At 37.5% G+C, this 27,367-nt stretch overlaps 1 protein-coding gene across 2 annotated transcripts in view; it reads left to right on the forward strand.

Annotated features, from left to right (window-relative positions):
• srgap1b (SLIT-ROBO Rho GTPase activating protein 1b) overlaps positions 1-27,367 on the forward strand; it is a 69,609-nt gene that overhangs the window by 20,295 nt on the left and 21,947 nt on the right. For both annotated transcript variants that reach the window (XM_049473219.1, XM_049473220.1), the window contains exons 2-8: positions 4,108-4,303; positions 7,842-8,004; positions 15,577-15,639; positions 19,437-19,613; positions 21,504-21,632; positions 25,238-25,459; positions 25,638-25,739. In XM_049473219.1, the coding sequence (XP_049329176.1) occupies positions 4,108-4,303; positions 7,842-8,004; positions 15,577-15,639; positions 19,437-19,613; positions 21,504-21,632; positions 25,238-25,459; positions 25,638-25,739 (1,052 nt within the window). The remainder of the gene's footprint in view (positions 1-4,107; positions 4,304-7,841; positions 8,005-15,576; positions 15,640-19,436; positions 19,614-21,503; positions 21,633-25,237; positions 25,460-25,637; positions 25,740-27,367) is intronic.

Below are 27,367 nucleotides of genomic sequence, written 5' to 3' on the forward strand. Positions count from 1 at the left end.
AGACATTAGTTCCATTTTAAAATAATAGAAACCTGTCCTTTATGTTTGACAATTTTTGTTTCACTTTACGTGTCCTTACTCATCTGAAGTTTATTTATCTGAACTGAGTTTTATATGGTTATATTTGTAGCGGTTCTGAACTCAGTTCCGCGTGCTGTGAAAGAGACAAGGCGCAGCGCATTTTACCTCAGACTTGGTCAGATAACAACATTTCAGTAAAGATGGTGGTTATAGTTTTATATCATTGCTTTGCTGTTTGAACTACACTTCAACCAACCTTACTATTTTTACCAAGACTGAGGCGCAATGCCGCGCGTTCTCCGCGGTGCTCACGCAGAACAGCCAGCAGCCAGACAATGAATTAATATATTTTACTTTCTCAAAATGTGACCACGGAACACCTTACATGGCTCTATGGTTTACCTTGAGGTGGGTGAATTAGTTTGATGTGTTGGCGAGAGGTGCAGACACCACTTTCCGGCAAATCTTGCAGATGATTCTCTTCTGTTCTGAGTCTTTTTCTTCCTTTTTTCTCAACTTACTGAGCCTGCCCTGTAGCTTCCATTTCCGAGCCAATATTAGTGCTGCTAATCTTCACTCTCTTCAGCAGCATCAATGGAGACGAAGTGAGCAGGAGACTCCAGAGCTGTTCTGACCTCAATGAGTACCACGCACCGCGTTTTGCTTAACCGATTCGCTGCCACGCCAGTGCAGCGGCAGCACAGATAAATGACAAAAATTTTTATATTCGATATTATGAATTTTGAGATCGTTTGACACCAATATCTATCGCGATCAAAATATATTTGATATATTGCACAGCCCTATAGTGTAGGACTTACACTTGACATATTAATACTGAATTCACCACAGTTGTGCTTATATGGAGCATTTTACTACCGCTCAAAACGCAGTCAATCAGATTTGACAGCCATAAAAAAATGCGGTAATGACGGTAATGAGCTCATCACCGCGGTGACGTCCCATAACCGCGGTATTGCGGTAATAAAATTATCGTCACAGCCCTAACACACACACACACACATTCCGATTAACATGATCACTCTTCAATACTCGCACTCTTACCCACCAACCCACACACACACACTCTCTCTCTCTCTCTCTCTCTCACACACACACTCTCTCACAGAGCATGCAGGCTGCCAGCCATCTCATCTGAGATTCAGCACTGATGGAGACGGGAAGACAGTGTGACATTAAGCAGGTGGTCTGTTGGAGAGAGAGAGAGCGAGAAAGAGAGAGAGATGGGAAATAGATGGAGATGGAGAAAATCAAGATTATAGAAAAGAAAAGGAGTGCAGAAAAAGAGGAGGAGAGGAAGAATCCTGCATGCACGCATGCTCACACACACGCAGACAGACAGACACACACTCTAATCCCCACGGGATACTCCACTACCTGTTGTCTTGGCAACGGCAGCGAGTTGTGATGGCGGTGTGTTGTGGAGGATGAATGTCGGCTGGGCTGGGAGAGGCAGAATCTGTTGATCTGTTGATCTGTTCACTAAGCACAAGACCGCCTCCTTTCACCATTGCTGTGCTGCACTGTACTGTTTGATTGAATACGTCACTGGAGTGTCAGGTATATAAGTCGTTTGGGTGTCACTGTAGCATTGGCTATTATAATGTTCTAATAAAAAAAGTGTGTGCTGCTGCTAACGGTGATGAATTTATGGTTACTATGGGTGGTACATGACTTAGATATGTATTTACAGCTGTGGAAAAAAATAAGAGACCACTTAAAAATTATCGAAAACCTCTGGAATATAATCAGAAGGAAGATGGATGATCACAAGTCATCAAACCAAACTGAACTGCTTGAATTTTTGCACCAGGAGTAAAGCAGCATAAAGTTATCCAAAAGCAGTGTGTAAGACTGGTGGAGGAGAACATGATGCCAGGTGGAGGAGAACATGATGCCAGATGCAGGAATACTGTGATTAAAAACCATGGTTATTCTACCAAATATTGATTTTTGAACTCTTAAAAAAACATATTTTTTGTAGTTTCAGACGTTTTTCATAAGTATATTTGTCAGCTTATCCATGGAGTCAGATGTGACATGGCACTAAAATATTAAAAAATAAATACGTCAATCAGATAAGTAAGGAGGAGATTGGGCAGAAGAAGAGGTTCGGTCTGCTTGTAGTTTTACACTTGTAGTTTTATTTGCTGCCACAGGTTTTACCAGAATGTATTTCTAGTTATGCCTTGTCCTGATATTTCAGCAGCAGACTATTAAATAAACAATACTTTTTTTTACGAATAAGCAAATGTGTTCACATGAGCTTGTGCTCTGAATAACGTGTGAAATATAGCCCTTAATTACAAAAATCTGCAGACATCTTCTCATCCAATGTTGTTAATGAAATCAGATAAGAAAAGATAAGAAGAAAACGAGCTATTAATCAAGCTTATTAATAGGCACTCTGTGCCCCCAGTGCTGCAGCAAGACCATTTGCTGTTTAGGACAGTTATGTGGATTGGTAAAAGAGTAAAAGATCCCAGTAATTCCCTGTAAAAGTGTTTATTTGATGTTTCACACCGTGCATCTAATGCTCTACATCTAATTAGACAGGATTAGGCATGTTGATGATAAAAGGTATATTGTTAAATATTTTCATATTGGCCACCACTACACTACAGCATTAGATTTTGTGGTCAGGTATTGATGCTGGATAATTTGTTCTGGATTAAAACCCAAAATTATAAGTATTATTGGTTGAAGCTCTAATGACAATGACAATGTGCCTTAACAGCAAGATTGGAATTCATGCTAATTTTACATAAAGGAGAAGGAAAAAAGGGGTGTAAGGAGAAGAGAACATAGACAACAGCAGTTTTAGTGGTTTAAGTGGTGGGATAATGAAGCAACTGCTTTATGTTCCTAATAAAATGGTCGAACGTGACCGTAGCAGGTGGCTGCAGCATCATATATATAAAAAAAAAAAAATTTCACACTGATACTCAGTGATAAAACTCTTGCATCCGTAGTGCAATTTAAAAAAAAAACAGGAGGACCTGTGAGTTTTTAGGCTTTCTCGGTCACGTGACATCGTGTTCAGTAGCTCCTCTATTTTCACTCGCTGTTGTGTTTTTTTGGATCTCAGAGGAAATGTGCGCCCAAAATGTAACTACGGTGTGTGGCAGTGGACAAATAACTGTTTTATTAAACGCGAGGAGACAAAACTCAGAGATGTGCGTCCGGACGGGACGAAAATTACCGGAGGACCAGATCATTCAACCTGTGATTTTCTCGGAGGACATCTGAGAAAAACACATACATGATCAGTCTGGACGGGAATTAAATCACAGGGGACCCCCCATAAAAGAGAAAATTACCCCAGGACCCCCTGACAAACTAATCCCGTCCAGATAAGGTTTTCCTTCTTCTGATTCTGGCAAAGCGACGAAACCGATTGCTCTTTTGCACATGTGCATCATTCGCACAATGCAAACAATTGATATTGGTCTCATTGAAATCAGGTTTGTTATGAAAATGTTAAGATTTGGGTCACTTTCTCCTGCTCTGTGGATGTAGCCTAACTCTAGGCATTAGGCGTGGTGACCTGAGGGTGACAAGATGATGTGCATCTCCTCCAGAGCTTCCCATTATACTAGCCGAGATTTTAAACCTGCTGTGCGCTATGGGAGCCTTAGCTGAATTCACTAATTAGCAGAGGTGTCTGGACATTGAGACAGATTTAGGGCAGTTCTATAGAGAGCTTCTAAACAACAGCTAGTGTATGAACTGTATGAATGATAAAGGAGAGAGGAGCTTTTATATATTGTTCAAGATATTCCAAAATGTTAATGATGATATTGCGTATAATACGATATGATATGGCACACCCCTAGTATGCAACCAATCAACTGTCTAGGCTGTGGAACATGCATATGGCCCCAATGATGCGGATGAGACTGTGCATTTTTTATTTTCTTTATTAGTGAATAAAAAAAACTATAATTTGATTGTTAGCATAAAATATTGTCAATAGCCTTAATATTGGATCTAAAATCATCAAAATCTTTTTTTTTTTTCTTGTTCTAATTCCTGATATGTATATTTATATGTGTGTCTGTGCAGAGATCCGCTCTCAGCTGGTGGAGCAGCAGAAATGTCTGGAGCAGCAGACGGAAATGCGGGTGCAGCTGCTGCAGGACCTGCAGGATTTCTTCCGCAAGAAATCAGAGATTGAGAGCGAGTACTCACGAAACCTGGAGAAGCTGGCAGAGCGCTTCATGGCCAAAACACGCAGCACCAAGGACCACCAGCAGTACAAGTGAGCGGGGGGCTGGGATTTGAGTCGAGAGGGGTTATGAGCAGAACGGTGTATGTGAATAAATGAGGGAAGTTACACTTATACTGTGTATTGCCTTTATAGAAACCAAGGCACTTTACAATTGACACGTTTTTTACACACAACCATTTATACTCAGCACTCATCCAAACACTGGTGAGAAACAGCAGCCAATAGCGCACAGCGTACTCTCAACCGGAAACCACCGTCCACCTGGAGGACTGCATCGGGCCCTGCAGCATTTACCCAGGACAGAGTGCCAATCCATATCTGGGCACAGTCATTACATATATTTTTTATACACACAATCATGTACAATACACATACCTATATATATATATATATATATATATATATATATATATATATATATATATATATATATATATATATATATATATATATATATATATATATATTATTTTTTTTTTTTTTTTTTTTTTTTTTTTTTTTATATTTAATAAATATTATATATTTAATATTCTTAAGAGTATCCAATTTACCAGATCTCCTTGTTTTTGGACTGTGAGAGGAAACTGAAGTCCCTGGAGGAAAACCCACACAGACACAGGAAAAAACATGGAAACTTCACCCAGATAGGGACTTGAACCCAAGACCCCAGTGCTGGGATTCGAATGTGCTAACCACTAAGCCACCGTGCCTCCCACATATGCTTAGCGTATTGATGCACTAAACCCCCTGATTTTTATTGATTCCACCCTCAGCTCAAACTTCAAAAAGGCTAAAAATGGGAGGGGTAGTTTTGGAGGGGCACTTGGTTGGTGATGTATGGGTTTAGGGGCAGCTCAAGAGGGAAAGCTGATTGGCTGAGCTGCAGCAGCAGCACTAGTATGCCTCTGATAGGGGTGAGACCCAGATGATTGGACGTCAGTCAGCAGGTGGGGTGGTATTATTGATTGACTGATCTGCATATTGTGATATTGTGTCTGTGTAGCAAAAAACACAGACATATCATCCTCACCTATAGCACAGTTGAACCTGCAGAGGCGCTGCAGAGGCTAAAATTACCACAAAAAAGTGTTTTTTAAAGGTTAGGAAATTTTTATTATTTTAAAGCAACACATTTATGCTATTAATGTAAAAATATGGTTTAGGGTTTAGTGGCTCTTTAAAGTGTTCATCTATTGTTGTACAGGGAGAAAGCTGAATCTCTCTCTCTCTCTCTTTCTCTCTTTTTCTCTCTCTCTTTTTCCCTATCTCTCTCCTCCCGCAATTGGTCATGGTTTGCAGTGAAGGCAAGGGCAACACTGAGAATGTTACACATGATGCCCCTCCCTCTGCGCTTAATGCCTGAAAAAGCAGAATTGGCAGAGAGACACTGGGAGATAACTGCTGCTGCTTTCTTGATGTATTCTGTTCATCATCTCTGTGTAAATGTTTGTGTGTGTGTGTGTTTGCAGTCACTATCTCATTAATGCTGATGGCTTTTCTACAGAAAAGAAGAAAAAGAACAGAGAGAGAGAGAGAAAAGGAAGAGTAAAAGAGACTAGATGACTATTCATTTTCTCTCTCTCTCTCTTTCTTGGTCTTTCTCTCCGTACAGCACAGCTGTTGGCTGCTGCCGTTGTGCAGGTCCTCACAGGGGCTGTCCTGCTGCATGCCTGCTGAGAGCTATGCTATTAGTCAATGACTGCTGTGCATTTCTGCTCCAAAATGGCCTCCCATTGTCTTTCTGCCAGTTTTTCCTAATGTACAAGTCTCCTATCGTTGAAACAAAATGGCATCCAGACATATAACTCTGCAGGTGGTCATATTTGATCAATATTCTCAAAGGAAAAGTCAACCAATCTGGAGAAGAAAGAGAGAAAGTCAATTAGTCATTGTCTTGTTCTCGGTTCTCAGTGAATGAGGAAAAGTGGAATTTTCTTTTAAATGTACCTTTCAGAATTTCATAATTAACAATTTTAGCTTACACATCAGATTTAAGTGAAGAGAAGAACAGAGCTGCATGATATCGGGAACAGAATGACCTAGCAGGATAAATTTATATTTTTTATGTATTCACCAGAATTTAGTAATCCACGATTATGATATGAATTATGCACTCTATGGGCCCTTTATTACACCCTGCGCAAGGCACATTACAATGCACATTGTTGTCTTACACCCTGTCAATAATCTATTTTCATGCCTACTTTCATGCCTGAATTTCTGGTGTATTGCTATCTTGCCAACAGAAAGCACAGGTGCGCCACTGACTCATTAAAACCCTGACAACAGTCAGACGTACATTGCTATCTTGGCAACGCATGCGCTGTACTCGCTCAATACACATATACCTTTGACACGCAGCAGTGCACAAACCCAACTTTTACATTAACAATAAACAGAAAACAAAACAAAAAATAACATTGTGGTTCCCATAAATGAGCTGCTTGCACAATTTCACAGCGTGAATGAGCAGGTCTGGTTCCTCCGCTAAGAAGCACAGAAGCACAGAAGCACTGCGCCTTAAAAATACCAATCTGCCAAAGTCAGAGTGCACCTGGCTCTCAAAAAGAATGGCAAGCGGCACGCTGATTGGTTTGTTTCACGTTATGCCCAAAAACACACCAATGATATGAATTAATAAGAGAATTGGTACATAATAATAAGAGTATTAGTAATTTGTGTACTTTTCCCATCATTACGATAGCAAAGACACACTGACACGTCCTAAATCAAACTGCACAAGTTGAAAGCTTGTCTATAGATTGATAAATAGGTCCCATGTATACAATATTGAAGTGAAATAAACACTATTGGGCAGATATTTGCAAATATTTTGCAACCAAAATGTTATTATAGTTTTGATATTTGGCACATTTTGGCCACAGCAGGAAAGTCCTTTGTTTTATGTTTTGTATGTGTGTTTGAGTGTGTCTAGTGAGGTCACACACATGGTTCCTCTGGGCTGAGATACATTTCCTCAGCTTCCTGCGGTGGCTGTGGAGTTAGTGAGGTTTTCAGGAATGGATATTAGCTTTCTTTTACCCAGAAATAACCCCTCTTTCCTGTTATACGTCATGAGTCAGCGTCATGAAGTCAGAAGCCAGTTAAATGCTGCAAATTTCCTGTGGATATGCAAGAAAATGGGTTCATTAGCTTTTTTTTTTTTTTTTTTTAAAGACTTGCGAGGCAAAACCACAAAACAGCGTCAGAAAATAGCAGACATAAGGGGCCACCCAGCAAGTGTTAAAGCACTGTTTGTGTGGTTACTGAAGAAAATGTTATTATCAAGTTCTTGTAATGCTAACTGCTCAAAGACTCTTTAAAACTAGAGAAAATCTAGCTTATAGGTGAATTTGGAGGGTGGATTTTATACATTCCCTTGTCAAATGTAGTTACACCCTAACTAAATTAGATTTAACAATTAAGAAATTTAAGTATGAGGTCATATTAATGTTCTTGGCTTAATATTTTAGATAAAGAAAACAGCTTGTATCTTATCTGTATCTCAGCTGGTTGTACAGACCCTCTTCCTCCAGGGCTCATATATAATCTGCTGTGTTTTCCACAGGAAGGACCAAAACCTGCTATCTCCTGTAAACTGCTGGTACCTGCTACTGAACCAGGTGAGGAGAGAGAGCAAGGACCACGCCACGCTCAGTGACCTCTACCTCAACAATGTCATCACCCGCATCTCACACGTCAGCGAGGACAACACACGCCTGCTGAAGAAGGTAAGGTCAACCTGGTTAGAAGTTCCTGTAAACGCACTGCTCTACCAGTATGAACAGTGTACAGTATGACGTATAGTGCTGGGAGGTATGCCAGTTCATCCTAACTAATACATAACTAAAGCTAGCCAGTTAGCATAACAAGCTAACATACTGGAGTAATAGTAGCTCAGCTCTGTGGAGTCAAATACTCGTCTCTCTCTGTCCTACTTGGAGAGAAATAAGAAAAGAACTTTATTTGAGGAGCTCCTGTTGCTGTTCCTCACAGTATGAGTGTTTTTATCCAAGTAAAATAGAAAAACAACAGCTAACAGCAATTATGCAATTATTCACTCAGAGAAAAAAAAAGAGGAATGGAATTGTGCAATCAATCCACAGTTTAGAGAAAACTTCTTCTCTCAGAATCAAAATCAATCCTGAGTAGGGAATCATTTATACAGGACATGTGATAAAACTCTGGATACGAGGTGCAAAAAAGCTTCAAGAGCAGTAACTAAAGCCCTGTTTAAATATATAAGTACTGTAGCTTGAAGGATAATATTAATGCACACTTAATATTTATATATTTAAATACTAAAAATATTTAAAAATATTTATTTAAATTTTAAAATATTTAAATACTAAAACATTGAGTGTTTTACGTCCATTTATAGCGTTCATGGAACTATTTTTAAAATGATTAATTTTGAAAAGAATTCCGTTAAAGTTTTTGGTGTATCTATTTTTTTAATATATTGTGTAATTTTGGGGGACAAAGTAAGCCCAATAAGAATCAAAGTTTTAATTTAAAGCCTTACTGTTTATATTATATGTACTCTGTTTTATATTATATGTAATCTTAAGCTCAAAGTAAGTCACAAACCTATATTAAAGCCCAGTCATGCAAAAAATAAAATACAATAAATTAATAAAATTAAAATACAGTGAAATATCACAAAGCCATCAGAATATTGAAAAATACTGTGATATACATTTTTGTTCATTCTGCCCTGCACCAAGAATATGCACAGTAGAGCTTTCTAATACTAAAATACTAATTTGCTATTATTTTTATTAATCTGTGAATGTGTTCCTTGTGATTCTTTGTTATGGTCTGACCTTGATTGTCATATTTTCTTGTTGCAATTTTATTTAATTTACTTAATTTGGATAATTTGTGTCCCAAATAAGATTGCACACCATATATTTCTTACACTCAGTACTTTGTACATATTAATTTAATGCATTCATATAAAACTGAAGATAAATAATAATTTAACACTTTAAATAATAATAACACTTTCACTGCTTTAGAGTTTGGTTTCCACTTGTTTATTCGTCCATAAGTCTGCTGTATAGTCTGCTGCCTGTTATTTTCCTCCAGAAGTAAATACACTGTTTTTCCTTTAACGGTGAGCCTGTGATTTGATGAGCTCTGCTATGATTGGCTGGTTTACAGCACTGCAGGGGCTCACACAGAGTGTTTAACATAGCATAGTGTGTGATAGAACAGCTCCCTGATTCATTGCCTTATAGGAGAGGTTGTGAGCACCGCCACACACCCCCTGCTTTCCTGTGTCTCATTTTTAGTAAACTTATATTTACAGTATATATTTATACTGTAGTTTTAGTGAAACATGTTTCAATAATATATTTAAAGCCTGTTTCGAGGTCTTTTTTTCTGACTGTGTTGCATGGAAGTGTTTGAGGATTAAAGCCAAGTGTATATTTACATTACATACATTGCTGTGGTGTTATTAAATTATGATAATAATAATATTAATGTAAATCTAAGGTTAATTATTTGTGTGAACACTAATATTTTTACTAATATTTAAAAATATATTTAATAAATATAGTTTTAATAAATTTGTGTTCCTTATACAATTACAACATTAGTTCTCTAAAATAGTTTATCTGTACAATAACTGGTCAAAGGTTTTATATATATTTCAAATGAATTGCATTAATAAATATATTTTCTTTTTATCAAATTAATCGATTATTAAAATATTTGTTAGTTGCAGCCCTAGTTAACAGTGTTTAGTATAAAAGTAATGGGATAGCGGTACGTAAATTGATTATAAAGTTTTATCTCAGGGGACAGCTTTGTATTGCCCACACCTGTGTTAGTTGTGAGGTGTTATCTTGTGAATGATGGGTTGAACACTATCCAGTGAATCATACAAACGTGACTGAGGGCTGATGGTGGGTGCCAGATTATTAACATATTAATTTTAATTTAATATTAATTTAGTATTCCACAGTAGTGCTGGGCAATATGGGAAAAATCATATATCATGATATGGAATTTTTTAATATCACGATAACGATATATATCATGATATACCACATTTAAGTATGTTTTCAGTTATTTTTCGAAAATAATATCATTGCTTACTTTTTTCCAACTTTATTTCAAAGTGACATTAAACCAAACTTTTACAAATGAGAATTACTACCTTTTAATGTAGCAAATATATATATATATATATATGTATTACATAAAAATAGATGAGGTAGATGCAGTAGTTTTTTTTTTCAAAAGAACAAATCGTCTCCATTGTTCAGCTCTTATGAGTTTAATAACGTAAAGCAGCATCATGTCGCTAAACCACGTTATAATTTTTTTTTTGCGAAGATTACTTTATTACCACTTATAAACCCAGTTTATGCAAAGTGATCACGCCAATACATTTCATCATAGCCTACTTTATATATTTGCGTGAATAATTGATTAAATTACCGTAGAAACGTTAGGGACGATAGAAGGTAAGTAGCACAATAGACACTTTTTCTATCGTCCCCACGATATTTATCATCATATCGCACAGCACTATTCCACAGTGTCACAAGTGTACTGGAAATACATTACAGAAGGCATTCTCACCCACAGTGGACAGTGCAGTGGGTGGTAATGATTGTGACCGGCAGCATCTGGCTAGAATTGTCCGTGCAAACAAACAAGCGACTCTGACAGAAATCACTTTCACAATTAGTGTAGAAGGCTCCAGATGCATATGCCACATGGGATATGGCAAAATTCATGGGACACAATGCTAGTTTTTGTTTATGATAATTGGCATGTCGCCAGTTTCACTGATATGATAATAATCGTATCTGTAAGTAATAAAAAAAAAGATTATTCTGAATAAAAAATACATGTTGACTGAATGGCAGCAATTTAGCTTTTGTAAAAATGACATTTTATTAGTGATGACGATGAATTTTACTATAAAATGTAATTACTTTCCATTGGCAGGGTTTTACCTGAATATAAATTTCTGTAAAAGTCCTTTTTCACTTTTACTAGACTCTTTTAATATACACAGAAGCAGAGTATGTGTATAAAACTTTCTGCTTCAGTTAAGCAAAAGTGCCCATGAAGCAGATATATTGTTCTTTTGTTTTTTTATAGGTTCTTAGTTTATTATTAATGGGTTCTGCCTGTCTTTGTGCAGAACTTTGCACACTGTTGGTTTATTCATGGAGGGTGAAGGTTCTCTCCTATACTCTGACACTTCAGTTCTCCGTTTGTCGCTAGTAAGGCAGTACCTCATGATGCAGAGCACATGCTATTAATTACAATAAAGCCGTACCAGCCAGAATGAGAATCAGGAGTTTATTAAAAATAGTGAGAGATTCTCCTGATCTGGTAGTGGAAGGTAGTTAGTTAGAGGTGTTAGGAGAGTAAGTGCTCTTTGAAGAGCTCTGTCTTCAGGAGTTTATTAAAGATAGTGAGAGATTCTCCTGATCTGGTAGTAGAAGGTAGTTAGTTAGAGGTGTTAGGAGAGTAAGTGCTCTTTGAAGAGCTCTGTCTTCAGGAGTTTATTAAAGATAGTGAGAGATTCTCCTGATCTGGTAGTAGAAGGTAGTTAGTTAGAGGTGTTAGGAGAGTAATTGCTCTTTGAAGAGCTCTGTCTTCAGGAGTTTATTATTAAAGATAGTGAGAGATTCTCCTGATCTGGTAGTAGAAGGTAGTTAGTTAGAGGTGTTAGGAGAGTAAGTGCTCTTTGAAGAGCTCTGTCTTCAGGAGTTTATTAAAAATAGTGAGAGATTCTCCTGATCTGGTAGTGGAAGGTAGTTTGTTCCACCATTGGGGAACTCTGTATGAGAACAGTCTGGATTGCTTTGTGTGAATGTTTGTTTGGTAAAGCGAGGCGACATTCATTGGAGGAGCGCAGCGGCCGGGAGGTAGCGTAAGCCTTCAGGAGTGATCAGTGCAGGTAGGAAGGAGCTGTTCTGTTCTCACCTTGTAGGCGATGTTAAAAGTTGCTATAAAAGTAGATGTGGATAGATGAGGTTTATAAACGAGACATAAGGCCTTATTTAAGTGATCTATAGAGCACTGGTCAATTGTGAATCACACAGCTGTATTTAGGGCTTATTGGTGTCTGTTTGGTATTGTGAGGGTCGCAAAAAATACACCTTGCGCAGCTCAAAACACGTAAAAGCCATGTGCTAATTCTCTTAATTAATCATGGGTGTGTTTTTTTCTATTGGGGCATAATGTGAAATAAATCAATCAGTGTGTCAGTTGCCTCACATTCTGCCTCACACAACATGTGTTTTAACATGATATTGTTGGCTGATAATGTGTGTAATAATGCATTATATTGAATCACTTGGCTTATTTATTGATTTGTGGGACCTTGTCTTTGCCTGTGTTGCCTATTTGAGACATGGCGTTTCTGCACTGTGTTTATGGGATCCAGCGGCTCCCAGTGGTGTGTAATGACATCGCATTTGGTTTGTATTTGGCTTGTAAGCGCTGCATTGTTGCTAGGTTACCTGTATGTGGTGGAGTAATACATGGAGAGCTTTGGTTACCGGCTGATAATGTCACTCATAAAACACCTCTCAGCCAATCACATTGCAGGGTCGGAATTCACTGTGGTATAATGGTATAATTATTTCTAGACTCGAACGCTATTTTAATGGCGCAGGCTCAAGGGGTGTAAGGTAGCAAAGAGCATTGATGCATGCCTTCTGCAGGGTGTACGATAGGGCCCTATGTATGCATTTTTTTCTGCCTCAGTTTGCTTTAAATACAGAGAAAAAAATTCTTGCTGTTGCTCAGCCATGTTGTGTCTTGCTGCAATCGCTCAGTTGATATCACAGTATTAGATTTCCTGAAGATGTTTTATTTGAATCATTTTTTCCATTCCAATTGAGTTATAGCTAATTCCCAGGGCAGCAGCTCTCCGAGTGGGAAGGTTGCAAACACTACACTGCTGTAAAACATGTTGGTCCCAAATAAATTCCTGAATTTGAGATCATTTAAAACACTGAATGATAACCAAATAATACAAAAAAGGGACACTGATGGAACAAAAACAGAACAATGTGATAGGAATGCCGTATATTTATCAAGAAAGTGTTTAACACCCAGCCCCCTCTTGTGTGAAAAACTGATGGTCCCACACTGTTAATAGCTGCTTGCACACTCTTTAGCAGCAATAAATAAAGTCAACGCTTTTCTGCGATTTTGAATTAAAGTGTGAAAATGCCGTGGAGGACTTTTGACCCACTTCTTTTCACAGAACTGCATCAGTGTCATCTGAGACACCTGAGGCCTTCAAGAATGAGCTGCATGTTTCAGGATATTCCTCAGTGTTTAAATATGGTTTCAGGGATAAACCATTTTAACAGTTGCTTGACTGCTTTAGGTCATTGTCTTGTTGCAAGACCCAACTCCACAGAAGTGGAGGGGGTGTAACTAGCTGATTAAATTTGTTACTATTGGCAGTCACACCTGGTAATTGAGTGTATTTTTTTCCGTAGCACATCAAAAACTTTATAGTTACTTATTATTGTTTTCCACAATAAATCACAGATCCTCACCAGAGAGCGATGATGCTGCAGTTTTTAGAAGCGGTAGGATGTATTTCTAGCTAAATAAATGAGAATATGCACTCGTTAGTCTATGGGAGGTGCCAGTGACCAAGGTAAGATAGATAAACACTTAAGAAATAAGTAGCGCTTTTAGATATTTTGAATAATGTAGATAAATATGTAATAAATGTAAAATGTAAAATCACGATTAGTTCATTACATTTTAAAATCGCATTAAAACTGTAATTCGAATGTGAAAATTGCTCAGCATTAAAATGACTACATAAAAACATTATTAAAATGTAATCTGTGCATGTTTAGTAGTATTCGATAGGGGTGTGACAAGACACTAATAGCACAAGACGAGATAAGACACAATACTGGGTTCACGAGAATGAGACGAGACGAGATTTAAAAATAAGATTTTAAAGAAAATATCAAAAATGAAAAAAAAAAAAATAGAGATTTATTTGACAAAATCATAATGCAAACTTAGCAGACTGGTTTCTATCACACATTTATTTTATAAAAAATAAAAATAAGAATAAAAAAAATAAAATGAAACTTGTCTAGGTCTTATATAGTGCAAACAATAAGTGCAAACCACAGCCAGTCATATTAAGCCTAGGGTTTGTGTTTTTTTCTCCTAAATCTCTTGTAAATTAACTATGCAGAACCATAACCAGTCATATTAAGACTATGCTTGAAGTGAAACAGAGACAGAACATGTTTTTTAATACAGTACAGAGCTAAGGGATTAGTACAACTGCCTATGAAACAGTCACGTGTAGGATTTACTTATAGTATTTATAAATGGTCTGTGTCTTGTTGGTCACTCTGTTACCGTTTATTGTTTCCACTGGAGCCAAAATGCAGCCAGATATACAACTTAAAAGTAGCAGAAACATCTTCTATACAAATACCTGAATTTTCCTCTTCTGCTGAGCGCTGCTCTCACTGCTCAGCCACCACACTCGCTGTTATCGCTACTGTGTTGCCAGATCCCTCTTAAAAAGTCCACGCTACACTGTTTTTTTTCCCCGCGAGACAGGTTTAAGCTTGACGAGAAATCTCGTCACATCCCTAGTATTCGATAAAGGTCAAACTATTAAAAATATGAGGATGTTTCTATTACTGTGTCACTGTGTATAATATATAATATAGTGAAACAATGCCTGTTCACTTGAGGTTACACTTCACATTTAATTTTCAATCTGCTGTCACATGACTTTTGGTGTTTCAATATATAATTTGCATTATTCGTATATATACAGTTTTAATTAAGAACAGTTAATGTGGTGGCTCGGTTAAAAATAGTGTTTTCTGTGGAGGGGGACATTTCTCTTATACAACTTTTGTGATGACACTAGAGGCTATGTTGTGTTTGGATAAGCTGTGTGATCAGTCTTGTGATGACCAATGAATCAGTAATGGTGAGCCTGCATCGCTGATTTGCTGAATTGCCTTGTTTTAAAGTGGCTGCGTGACTGTTCATGACTTCCTACTCACAAATAGCTTCCTCTGCTTCTGTGCTGTTTTTACTCCACGCCTCTATAAATTTGGCTGATGGAAGCAATAGAACTGCATTTAGGAGGGTCGCTCTCTAAATGGCTTTAGATCCATCCGTTCAGTTCAGCTCAGGTGTCACACAGGCCGGCGTTTTATAGTCCATAGCTTTAGATATGAGTTTGACCCGAGTCATGCCCTCTGTATTCTCTTCATTAATGCTCTCTGTTTTTTCCCCTCTCTTTTTCTGTGTAGAGTAAAGAGATCACTTTCCAGCTGCAGGAGGACCTGATGAAGATTCTTAACGAACTCTACACGGTGAGAACATCTCTTGGTCTTATTTGCTCACTTTCTCTCTCTCTCTTCTTCTTCTCTCACCTGAAGAGTTCTTCTCATCATCCTTTCATTGTCTCCTTCGCCTCTTTAAATTACGATTTCATTCCAGCTCTCCTTCTCTCGCTCAGTCTACCTCTCTCATTTTATCATTTCACTTGGTTCTTCGATCACTCTATAACTCGACTCCATCAGCCTCTTCGTTTTTTTTGTTTTTTTTTTCATCTTCTTCATCTTCTCGTTTTGTCAGCCCATGCTTCTGTCATGCTGTCACTCTGCCAGTCCTTGCAAACTTTCATTTGTTTCATTTCAGGGCTTCACATTCATATGTTTAGTCTTACCCTGAGGTTTGAAAGCCTCAGAGAGACATTATATCAGTCCAGGTTTTCATTTCTTATATTCTTGATATTATGGTGCTCCAGTAATTATTACCTCAAGTTAACAGCAAGCCTGTCGAAGAACACTGTCTAAACTTTCTTGTCTCTCTGCAGTTGTATGACAGGATATCATTAAATAAAATTTAAGAGACAAAATTAGGACTAGTTTCATTATAACAAGTGGCAAAAAGCACATAATGCTGTTGTTAAGTATTAGTTTAGTCAGTGTTAACCTATTAATGCACACTACACCAAACCATCCTTACAAAATGTAGAATCGGACACTCCATGTTGACGCACCAACATCTACTAGAGAAGATGCTCCAACCTGTCATCTTTGTGAAGACAGACTTACTATAAAACACATTTTAATGGACTGCAAACCACTGCACTCAGATAGACTGAGGTTTTTTTTTAATGAAAGTGAGATGCCAAATGTGCTTAAAACTGCAGCACCTGGAAAAATGATACATTTTTTGACTTTTTTAAATATAAAACATCTTTTTATAAGGGTTTTGGTATATATATATTTTTTAATGACGCAGTTTGAAGAACTGACTTAAGTACCGCCGTAAAAATGACCCTAGTGTGTCGGCACGGCGTTAAAAACCTACTCATTCATTCATTAATGCACACAATTAATCTGAAAACTTCAATGCAATAACTATTTTTAATATTCTAATAAATTTGAATAAAAATGAACAATTTTAGAAAGTTTGCCCCAACTTTCTTCCTTAACCCCCTTAGAATAACCAGAAATATTGTGATATTATTTTAGGGGAGTCATCAAGGTACAACTTTTTTTTGTAACAAAAGTAATATTCACACTGTTTTTATTTCACATTAAATAATATCTACTAGAGACAGATTATAGCTGCTCAGAATAATTTATTTTACGTCAGTCCTGGAGATATATGGAGAGCATTGATATATTATATTATATTATATATATATTGATATATATATATTTTATTCAAAGTATTGTCATTTTATCAAGAATATATCCTATATATCAAAATATTGTTATATTTATGATTGTAACATTGCTGGTTCGAATCCTGGTCATGCAGCTTGCCCTCAGCTACCGGAGCCCAGAGAGAGCAAGTCCAATTGGGTAGATGGTGCTCTCTCTCCTCATCCAGGAGCCCTAATGAGTGGGTTGGGTAATTGGCCTTGTAAATTAGGGTTCCAATGTGATAAAAGAAAAAAATATATATAGTGATATTGTTTTAGCAGCATGTTGCCCACCCCTAGTAGTTTGTGGCAATTGTGAGAACTTTGGGAGGAGGATTTAAAACATTTTAAGACAAATTTTAAAATATATAATACATAATTGTATATATTTAATTTAGATATACAGATATAAGACTTTGTAAGGATCTGCAGATACACTGCATGAACACTGGGCCTGATTTTGAAGTCATCTGACTGGATGTGAGGCTTTAAAAGCCAGTGGCTCTTAAATAAATAAACCCTATTAAACAGAGACATGCGGTACAGATTAGCTACGGCAGGCGGGCAGGCAGGAAGAGTGTTGTACATTTAAAGAAGAAAACTATTTGTGGTTTGGAAGCAAAGCCCAGACAAAGCCTCACTGCTTTCAACCGCTGACTGATTGTACAGTACTGTCTTTACTTCAGCAGATGGACAGACAAGCTAGCGCACATGCTAACATGCTAACACACATAGACACAGATAACACACTCTGTTATCTGTGAGGAGCTGCATATTTCGAAAGCATTTGCTCTGTTAAATGGGAGGGGGGGTGTTGGACTATGTGTGTGTGTGCTTGTGTGTGTTGGGTTAACATTCTTTATACTCAGCTTACTACAGTGATGTAAGTTTATTGTTAACCCTTTGTTAACCATAGCATTTTCTAGTTTTAGCTACTAGTAATTAAAGCTTTTTGTTTGTACTTGTGCAGTTTCTACTTCTCAGAGATGTACAGCTTTGAAAAAAAGATTTAAAAATGATGAGCTTCTTTGATTTTACCAAATTAAAAACCTTACAGTTTTTACACTATTCAATTTATATTACTACAGTCTGTAATGATATAACACCACCAGTTATCTCACAGTATGTGTTTTGGGTCTATGTTTAATATTAATTATTGTACATAGAGCTCTGGAAAAAAAAAATAAGAGACCACTCAAAAATGATGAGTTTTTGATTTTACCAAATAAAAAAAAAACTCTGAAATATAGTCAAGAAGAAGATGGATGATCACAAGCCATCAAACCAAACTGAACTGCTTGAATTTTTGCACCAGGAGTAAAGCAGCATAAAGTGATCCAAAAGCAGCGTGTAAGACTGGTGGAGGAAAACATACCAAGATGCATAAAAAGTTCTCATTTTCTACAAATAAATGCTGCAAATTACCAATTTTATTTAAGATTTGGTAGAAATGTTGTCCGAGGTTTATAGAATAAGGCAACAATGTTTTTTTTACTCATGTATATAACTATAAATAGCATTTGTTTCCCAGAACTGTATATTCACACAGAGAGAGAGAATAAAAAATAATTAAATTATTTTTTCCATATTTTTATATTTATTCCATACAATTTTGAGCATCCCAAATGTGAGCTATGGTTTATTAAAGGTTGAACATATAACAGTGGAACAACGTTGCCATATCAATGCTAAATTTACTTTTCAGAATCTACACCAAATCCAGCGTTGATTTAACCATAACATCAACATTAATTCAGCGTTAAAATGCCAGCTGCAGCCTAAGGCCAAGTCTGTGCAGGAGTTATTTGCATATGGTATATACTACTGTAATTATCTTCATTTATACATGCTACATGTGTGCACACAATCACACATACACACATGCATAAGTGTGTACCCCTCCTATGCACACATGACAGCCATTAAACACACAGATGGCCTGTGCACGATGGATGTGTCTTAACTGTGTGATTATCTTACTGTGGGCACATGAAAACACTACGGATGTGGGGACGTCTCGCTTCCTTTTGAAATATTCTTCCTCTAGTCAATCACAGATGTGAAAGAAAGAAAGAAAGAAAGAAAGAAAGGAGTTGAAGTAAAGCAGACAGTTGCCCTTGAAGGGATCTTTAACATTGACAGTATGTTAAAGAGCTTAAAATGACTACATTTCCATTGCTTCCAGATCTTCCTATAAAGAGTTATGAGTTATAGGAGTCATCATCAGAAAATAGCTGCATCCAGAAGGAAGTATTGGATTGTAATGCTATACAGATAGAAAATAAAAGTTACCTGGAGTGATTAATTATTAAACATGTCCACTAATATGAGCCAAATGTATTGATATACACAGCTATACAGAAGTGTTGGGCAACAGATATTGTTGGTAATCATCTTAATGCCAGTTCACATGTTCTTATACTACTTGATTGTATGGTCTTTCTTCTGCAGGTAATGAAGACCTACCACATGTACCACACTGAGACCCTGAGTGCAGAGACCAAGCTGAAAGAGGCAGAGCGGCAGGGGGAGAGACAGGGCCGTGGAGGTGAGGTCTTCGGCCTGCGGAACGAGGAGCGCCATCAGCGCCGCAACGCTGCACGCAAAATCCAGAAAATGAAGGAAAAGGTACAAAACAACACTCACCACCTTCTCTTTTCATTTTAGTTGCGTGAAAATCAAGTATACGGCTGCTAGATGCGACTTTATACAGCCACTAGCAATAGATTTTAGTCGTATGGAAAAGCTCAGTGACTTTTAACATGGCATTTTCATAGAATAATAGTTTGGTTTTTTTTTTTGTTGTTTTTTTTCATTGAGCTTGGTTGAATTATTTAAACTCTAAATAACTAGCCATCTTATAGAGTAGTTAAACCTGCTGAAAAAACTAAACATTTTATGTACATTTAAATATGATTAAATATGAAACTAATTAGTAAAACTTTAATAACTAATCATTATTTAAATGTACAGAAAATGTTTAGGTTTTTCAGCAGGTTTAATTTCATACTATTTTATAAGTTTGGCGAGTAAATAATTCAGCAAAGCTCAATGACCAAAAAAAAAAAAAATTTAGTAAAGAATAGGGGTAGGCAATATTATACCGTATACAATATATTGTGACACAGAAATATCATGATAATAAAAATCCATATTGTGATCATCATCATCATCATCATCATCATCATCATCATCATCACATGTTCTGTCTTAAAATTAGTCTATTATTTACTGTGAAGCTTTAAGTGTATTTATTGTATAATTGTTTTAGTTTGCAGTTCATATGCATGCACTAAATATTCTGCTATTTTTTTTGCTGCATTATATTATTTTATGCTATATTATTTATTTTGCCACATTATGATTATTCTGTTATACTATTATACTATATTCCTGAAATTAATGAATTATTTTAGTTTTCCTATATCGCAAGGTATATCGTTATCACAAAAATCTCCTGAAATATCGTTATATTATTTTAGAGCCATATCGCCCACCCCTAGTAAAGAAGCATTTCCAGAAGAGTGGAAACGTATTAATGTATCTGGTTTAAAAATTATGTTCAACAAGCGCAAATTGAACTGATTTTAATTGTACTTTTAAACTGTGGAGGAAAAGAAGGAAAGCAACAGACAACATGAAAATATGACAGAAATAAAAAAGAAAATAAATTAAAGACAAGATTAAACTCATAGAAAAGCTCAGTAGGAAAGTCTAGGGTTTGGTTTTAGGACATCTGGGATATTTCATATTTGTTTTAAATAGTTTGATGGTGATGTTTTTTGTAATTTGTATCTCCCAATTGCCAACTTTACAGGAGAGTTATTATAAGACCTTCGTAATATTTAATATAGAAATATCGTTTTAAGTCATTTTGGAGCATTTCTTTTGGACTGTTCTAATTCAGATCCTGAAAACATTAGAACAATTCAAATTATGTCAATGTCAAAACTGGCAAAAATAAAGATACTATTTTCTTTCAAGACAGTGACAGTACGTAGTATGTATGCGGTGTGTTTTTTTTTTTTTTTGTTTGTTTTTTGTATATGATTTGTTTGTGGGTTAATGTAGTCGTGCTGTTGATTTGAAGGCTTTACTAAATCGCCAGGAGCTGTGACGGGTCCCCAGCTCTTATTTTCTTTTCCCTTTTTTCCATTAGTGGCTATGGCTCCAGCTGAATGGCCTTAATGAAAGCAGCAATTACAAATTGAGCCGAACGTTTTAGCTCAACCAGGCTAAGGCTTGTGCTAATATACTGTACAGCCATTATTCCACCAGCACTGAGAACCAACACACATCTGTGGTTATTATACTGTCATTAGCATTTATCGATATGTTTATCGATAAATGCAATTCATATTTGGTAATAAAGCTGCAGAAGCACTCACTTTACAATTTCCTGTCATTTTCCTTCCTCCTCTCTCTCTCTCTCTCTCTCTCTCTCTCTCTCTCTCTCGCTCTTTCCTCCCCACCCTGTGTTTCTCTCACCTCGTTTTTTTTTACTCTTTTTCTCCACAGCGCCAGGCCAAGTACTCGGAGAACAAGCTGAAGGTTATGAAGGCTCGAAACGAGTATCTGTTGACTCTGGAAGCTGCAAACGCAGCTCTGTTTAAGTACTACATCCAGGACCTGTCTCACTTGATTGACGTGAGTTCCAAACCACCAGCATGGTGCACAATCTGCGCATGTGCCTCTTCCCTCAGCTGCTTCCACCTCACTAAGCAATGGTGAACCGTAGTCCTAATTAATGCTCAGTAATAAGGGTGGTCTCCAATGCTCCCAATTAGAGGCAAATTCTCCGAATAACAGAGAGGAAGGGATGGAGATTAAGACTTTAATTACACACACAGACACACAAATGTAATTACACACACAGACACACAAATGTATGCACATGCGCATCAGTGTGGTTCACACAGGCTGCTGTGTGAAGCGGTGGAGAGCACAGTAGGAGCTGAGGCTGCAGAGAAAGCAAACACACAGTTTGCTCCCTGCCTCCAACACAGCAAACATTTATTATTTTGTGCAGAGCTGTGCTGTATTATCACAGTCATAAAAGAGCCCTAGTATCTCAAAAATGAAATGAAACCATAGGTTACAAATGTAGGAAAAGTTTCACGCTGGCCAGACGCACTTTATTACCATACACACAGTTTATTAATAAAGGGATTAAACATACAGGGGTAGTCAGAGACGGGCAGGGTCAGGATCAGAATAGCAGAAATAGATAACAACATACAAGAACAAGAGCAGGCGAAAAGTGTCATACATGGGATATGCAAACAGGTAGGTAAAAGAGTAGTCAAAAATTACAAAAATGAGGCGATACCAAAGAGCAATATATTTCCCTTAGTAAACACTTTCAAAGGAATCAATAAAGGTCTATTTATCTGTCTATCTAAACAAAAGAAATGCTTGGTAGAAGACCTAGAAACTAAATTCAGTACCTGGCAATGAGAAACAGAAACAGGGGGGAATTTATACAAACAGGATGGGTGTGGGTAATCAGAAGCTCGGCGAGTTAGAATTAGAAGTTGAAGTCTTTAGTCGGTGTATCAGAGTTCATGGCAGGCAGACAACATCAGGACTGACAGATAGACATTCAGAGTCAGTGAAAAATCTATTATTTCTAAGTCATTTTAGAGCATTTCTATTAGTTCATTTATTAGTTAATTTTCCTGAAAGTTAATGTAAAGAACTGCCACATTAAAATTTAATAAAGATTTAATAATAATAAAGAAGAAGAAAAGAAACAGACAACAAAAAATGACAGCAATAAAAGAAGAAAAATTGGGGGTGATTTTAAAAACTTGTATTTCCCAATTGCCAACTTTACAGGAAAATGATAATTTGCCGAAAGATCTAAGTGCCAAAAACTGAGATGCAAGTTTTTCGCAAGACTGTTGTGATTTTATTTATTTGACAAAGACAGTACAGCAACATTGGAACAGCAACATCCAATTCTGCACAAAACCGGATGCACTGTATGTGCTGTTCATAGGAAGTAATAAAAAGTAAAATAAATGAATATATAAACATTAACACTATTGCTGAAGCTCGATGGGTAAACAATTCTAAAATGTTACAATGCAACTGTTAGCATTCATTGAGACTGTGTAACTCTAGTTACTCTTATACAGCACTGTTGAGCCAAACAGGAGCTTGAACATGTATTTAAAACTGAGATTAAAGTTAGAATTAAAGCCTAGATCAGGCCCAACTCTACCCGAGCCTGTTCACATTCTGTCTAAACCCGGCCCATCTCGACCCACTCCTTACACTGCTGTTATAAGCCAGAGCCATATTTAAACCCACATTTTTTTGTAAGTAGAGCGTTAAAAGTTGTGAAGTGGTGATTAGAACATTCTAACTTTTTTATATTCACAATGTGATTTGTTACTTTGCTGTATTGTGATTATTACACCGTATCTTTATACAAAATAAACAATAGACATTTTTCTTGAGCTCAACGGGTCTCTCGGGCAGATATTCTAAACTCCAGTTGGAATAGCTTATATGTTCAGCTTGAAGCAAAACATATCATTCCATGTTTAATGGTAACTAGTTGTCCACTCAACAATTTCTATTCATTTACATTAGCTGCTCTGTTTTTCTCCATATAAAAGACAAGGCTAAAGCTATTTGCTGAAATAGACACTCCTATACCCACACACACAAACACAACCTATGAACAAGCACATGCTCCCGCGCAGTGAGCCGTGTCTCCAGTGTGAGCGGTGTGCTGTGTGCAGTGTTTTCTTCATTAGAGCTAGCAGCAGGCTGAATGTGGTCAGCAGAATTCAGCTGATAGGAGCACAGCGTCTTTCTGACCTTCACAGAGGTCATCCGCGCTCACTCCTGAACTGAAGATAAAGACAGCAGGAGGACGAGTGTGAGCATGTGTGTGCGTGGGTGTATGTGCTTATATATGAGAGAAAGAAAGAGAGAGAGAAACATACTGAGCGAGAGAGAGAGAGGGAGAGATAGATGGGGAGAGAGAGGGAGAGCTTGTGGAAAGCCTTGATGAGAAAAAGCTTTGAATTAACCTTAAAGAGCTTGAGTCGTGAAGGACAGTTTGGAGATAAAGGCTTTAATTTAACCACTTGGCTGATCCCCTATGGAGATAATCAACCTCTTCAATGACAGTCTTGTAGCATATAGCAAACCATTTATCTACACCAGAAATGAGGAAATTCCCTTTGTGAATGTGGAAGCCCTGTCCAGCATTCTTCATACTAACAGTTTTAGATTTACCATATTTTTTGAACTATCAGATGCACTTTAAATCCTTTAATTATCCCAAAAATCAACAGTGTGCTTTTTAATCCAGTGCACATTATATATAAATTCTACCAGTCAGGTATTAAGGAGCAGTAAAAGCCACTCTACTGAATTACAGTGTTATACAGGGAGAGTTTGCAGTGAAGTTTCTCCAGCACTAAGGCTGTGTGCAGCAGCATTAGCTTTAGCCGCTAACCACAACGCTAGCTCTTTCGCCGTTCAGAAGAGAGTATATCAGACTGCATGTTTACCGTGTTAAAACAAGCTACGTGGGACAAACCGCTAGCTAATATTGCCCTGGGTTACAGGAACACTCATGGTTCCTCAGTGTAGCTCTGTCAGGCAGCATTTCTTCCCACTAATGCTGCGGTTAGCGGCTAATCCTAATGATGCTGGATTTAGCCTTAGTGCTGGTGAAACTTCACTGCGAAGTATTCTCATTCATTACTCTGTAGGTAGAAGTATAGATACTAGTGTTTAATAAAATACTTCTGTTGAAATTGAAGTATCACCTCAAGCTTTTTATTCTTTTAGTAAAAGTGTTAACAAAATTCTGCTTTCAAAACTATTTAAAGTATAAAAGTAAAAGTAATGTAAGGGGAAAAATAAAGCCATTAAGAACAAAAGCTTAGGCTGAACCACAGAGTCCTATAGTGCACTGCCTCCATACCCCCTCCCAAAACACATTTTCTAAAAGCCATAATGAATATAATGTTATATTAAAGTGTTAATGATAAATTTAGGCTCCCTGTTTTCTCCCTAAAACAATAATTACTCCAGTAAAGTAAAAAATCCTACTTAAGTAAGGTAACAAAGTATTTGTACTGCGTGATTGACACCTCTGCAAATTACTAATTACTTATTAAATGTTGTTTTTTTTGTTGTTGTCATAAACTAGTGAACTTTTTATTTGAATAACTAGTTGGCTGTATATTGATGTAAACTGTTTGTTTTGTGTGTGTTTTCACCAGTGCTGTGATCTGGGCTATCATGCCAGCCTGAGCCGGGCGTTGCGTACGTACTTGTCAGCAGAATACAGTCTGGAAACGTCTCGGCACGAGGGTCTGGACATCCTGGAGGGGGCGGTAGAAAGCCTGGACCCCCGTAGTGACAGGCAGCGCTTTATGGAGACCCACCCCACTGCTTTCACCCCTCCAGCACGCTTTACCTTCCAGTCACATATGGGGGACCAGGTACGCTGCCACCTGGTGGCCAAAAGACTTAGAACTGCATAGGAATTGTCTCATATTGTCTTGTATTGTATTGCATTTTTTGGGAGGTGTTTTTTTTTGGCATAGGTCATTACTGATGCTAATGTAAGTTGCTGCCCTAAATGTGTGTGTGTGTGTGCGTTTGCATGTGTGTTGGCAGGTGAGTCAGCTCACAGCAGTGCCGCAGGTGCAGGCTGAGCTTCTGCTCCGCTACCAGCAGCTCCAGTCACGTCTCTCCACACTGAAGATAGAAAACGAGGAGGTGAGACACACTCTCACTCTCTCTCTCTCTCTCTCTCTCTCTCTCTCTCTCTCTCTCTCTCTCTCTCTCTCTCTCTCTCTCTTTCTCTTTCTCTCTCTCTCTCACACACACACACACACACACACAGGCACCTGAGCAGCTGCAGGTCCCCCACTGAGAATAAGGAATGAGATGACACACACGCTCTCTCTCCTAATTTCTCCAATCCTCCATACACTCCACCTACACAGACATACACACATAATCTACATTCCATTCTCTCTCTCTCTCTCTCTCTCTCTCTCTCTCTCGCTTTCTCACACTTTCTATCAAAAAGCAATAGTAAATTAGTTTCTTCTCTATTAAATGTAATATTTTTTTACCTGACCAAAGTCACTGCCTGGCCAGACCCATGAATCCTGATACTGTCATATTCTTGGAATATGGCCGTGTTCATCAGGAAAGAATAACCTGGTCTATATTCAGTATATTCAGGAAGTCAGCTGACCTCATTCTTTCAGCACATACTGTTGCTGAACCTAAACCTGCAGACCTACTGCAGCATCAACCAACCAACCCCACATCATTTACTTACTTATATCCAGGTGGAGACTCTGTTAAACCTTTTTAAATAGCTTATTTGACCTATTGACATTGACAAGCTGGTGTCTGTTCTGCGTCAATGCATTGATCACAAAGAAAACAATAAAGATGTACACACCCATGCTTACACGTACAATCTCTTCCTTTCTGTATATCCCTCTCTCTCCCTCTCTCACTTTCTGTCTTTCTCACACGTACACACACACACACCTTTCCTCTACCATATTGGAGTGGAGGATTGTTGTTGCTGGTTGGTGGCGGCCCAGCTGTTTCCTACAGCTCTCCCTCTCTCTCTCTCTCTCTCTCTCTCACACACACACACTTCCCTCTCTCTCTCTCTCTCTCTTGCTGCTAGAAAGCAGTTCTGTTGTTGCTGCTTGGTGGCAGGCCAGCTGTTTCCTATAGCTCTCACCGTATGAAGGGCAGAGCTGAAGTGCTGATGAAGGTTTTATCCCTGCATTGAGTTCCTCACTCCGCCTCACTCACACACTCCCTCCCAGCCTCTTGTCTCCGGGTAGATTCCACAGCATTACAAATTCATTTTCAGCACTCTACATAGAACGTGGTCACGTGAATGTGTATGCGCATATATACACTGACTTATCAGTTAGTTATATCAGTTGGATATAAAAAAAGATCTTATTAAATAAAATAAACAGTAATATATGCTTAAGAACAGCTTATCTTTTTTTTGTTACATGTGCTGTTTAACCCAGCCACAGCACATTTATGTCGTTGGGTCATAAGCACATACAGCTCAAGTCAAACGTTTAGAGAAATTCAATTTTTTTTCATTAGATTAAAATATTAAATTATTTAGTAAACCAAAAAGGTGTTAAACTAGAATATGTTTTATATTTTAGATTCCTCAAAGTAGCAGTTTTTCCACTCTGCTGGATTTTCTCAGTCAGCTTTATGAGGTAGAGTCACCTGGAATTCAGGCTTTCAGTTAACAGCTGTGCTAAACTCAAGAGTTAATTACTTGAATTTCTTGTCTTTTAAAAAAGTGTTTGAGAGCATCAGTAGTGAAGAGGTAGAGTTACAGG

The sequence above is a fragment of the Astyanax mexicanus genome, chromosome 2 (genome assembly GCF_023375975.1).
Source record: "Astyanax mexicanus isolate ESR-SI-001 chromosome 2, AstMex3_surface, whole genome shotgun sequence".
Classification (NCBI taxonomy): Eukaryota; Metazoa; Chordata; class Actinopteri; order Characiformes; family Acestrorhamphidae; genus Astyanax; species Astyanax mexicanus.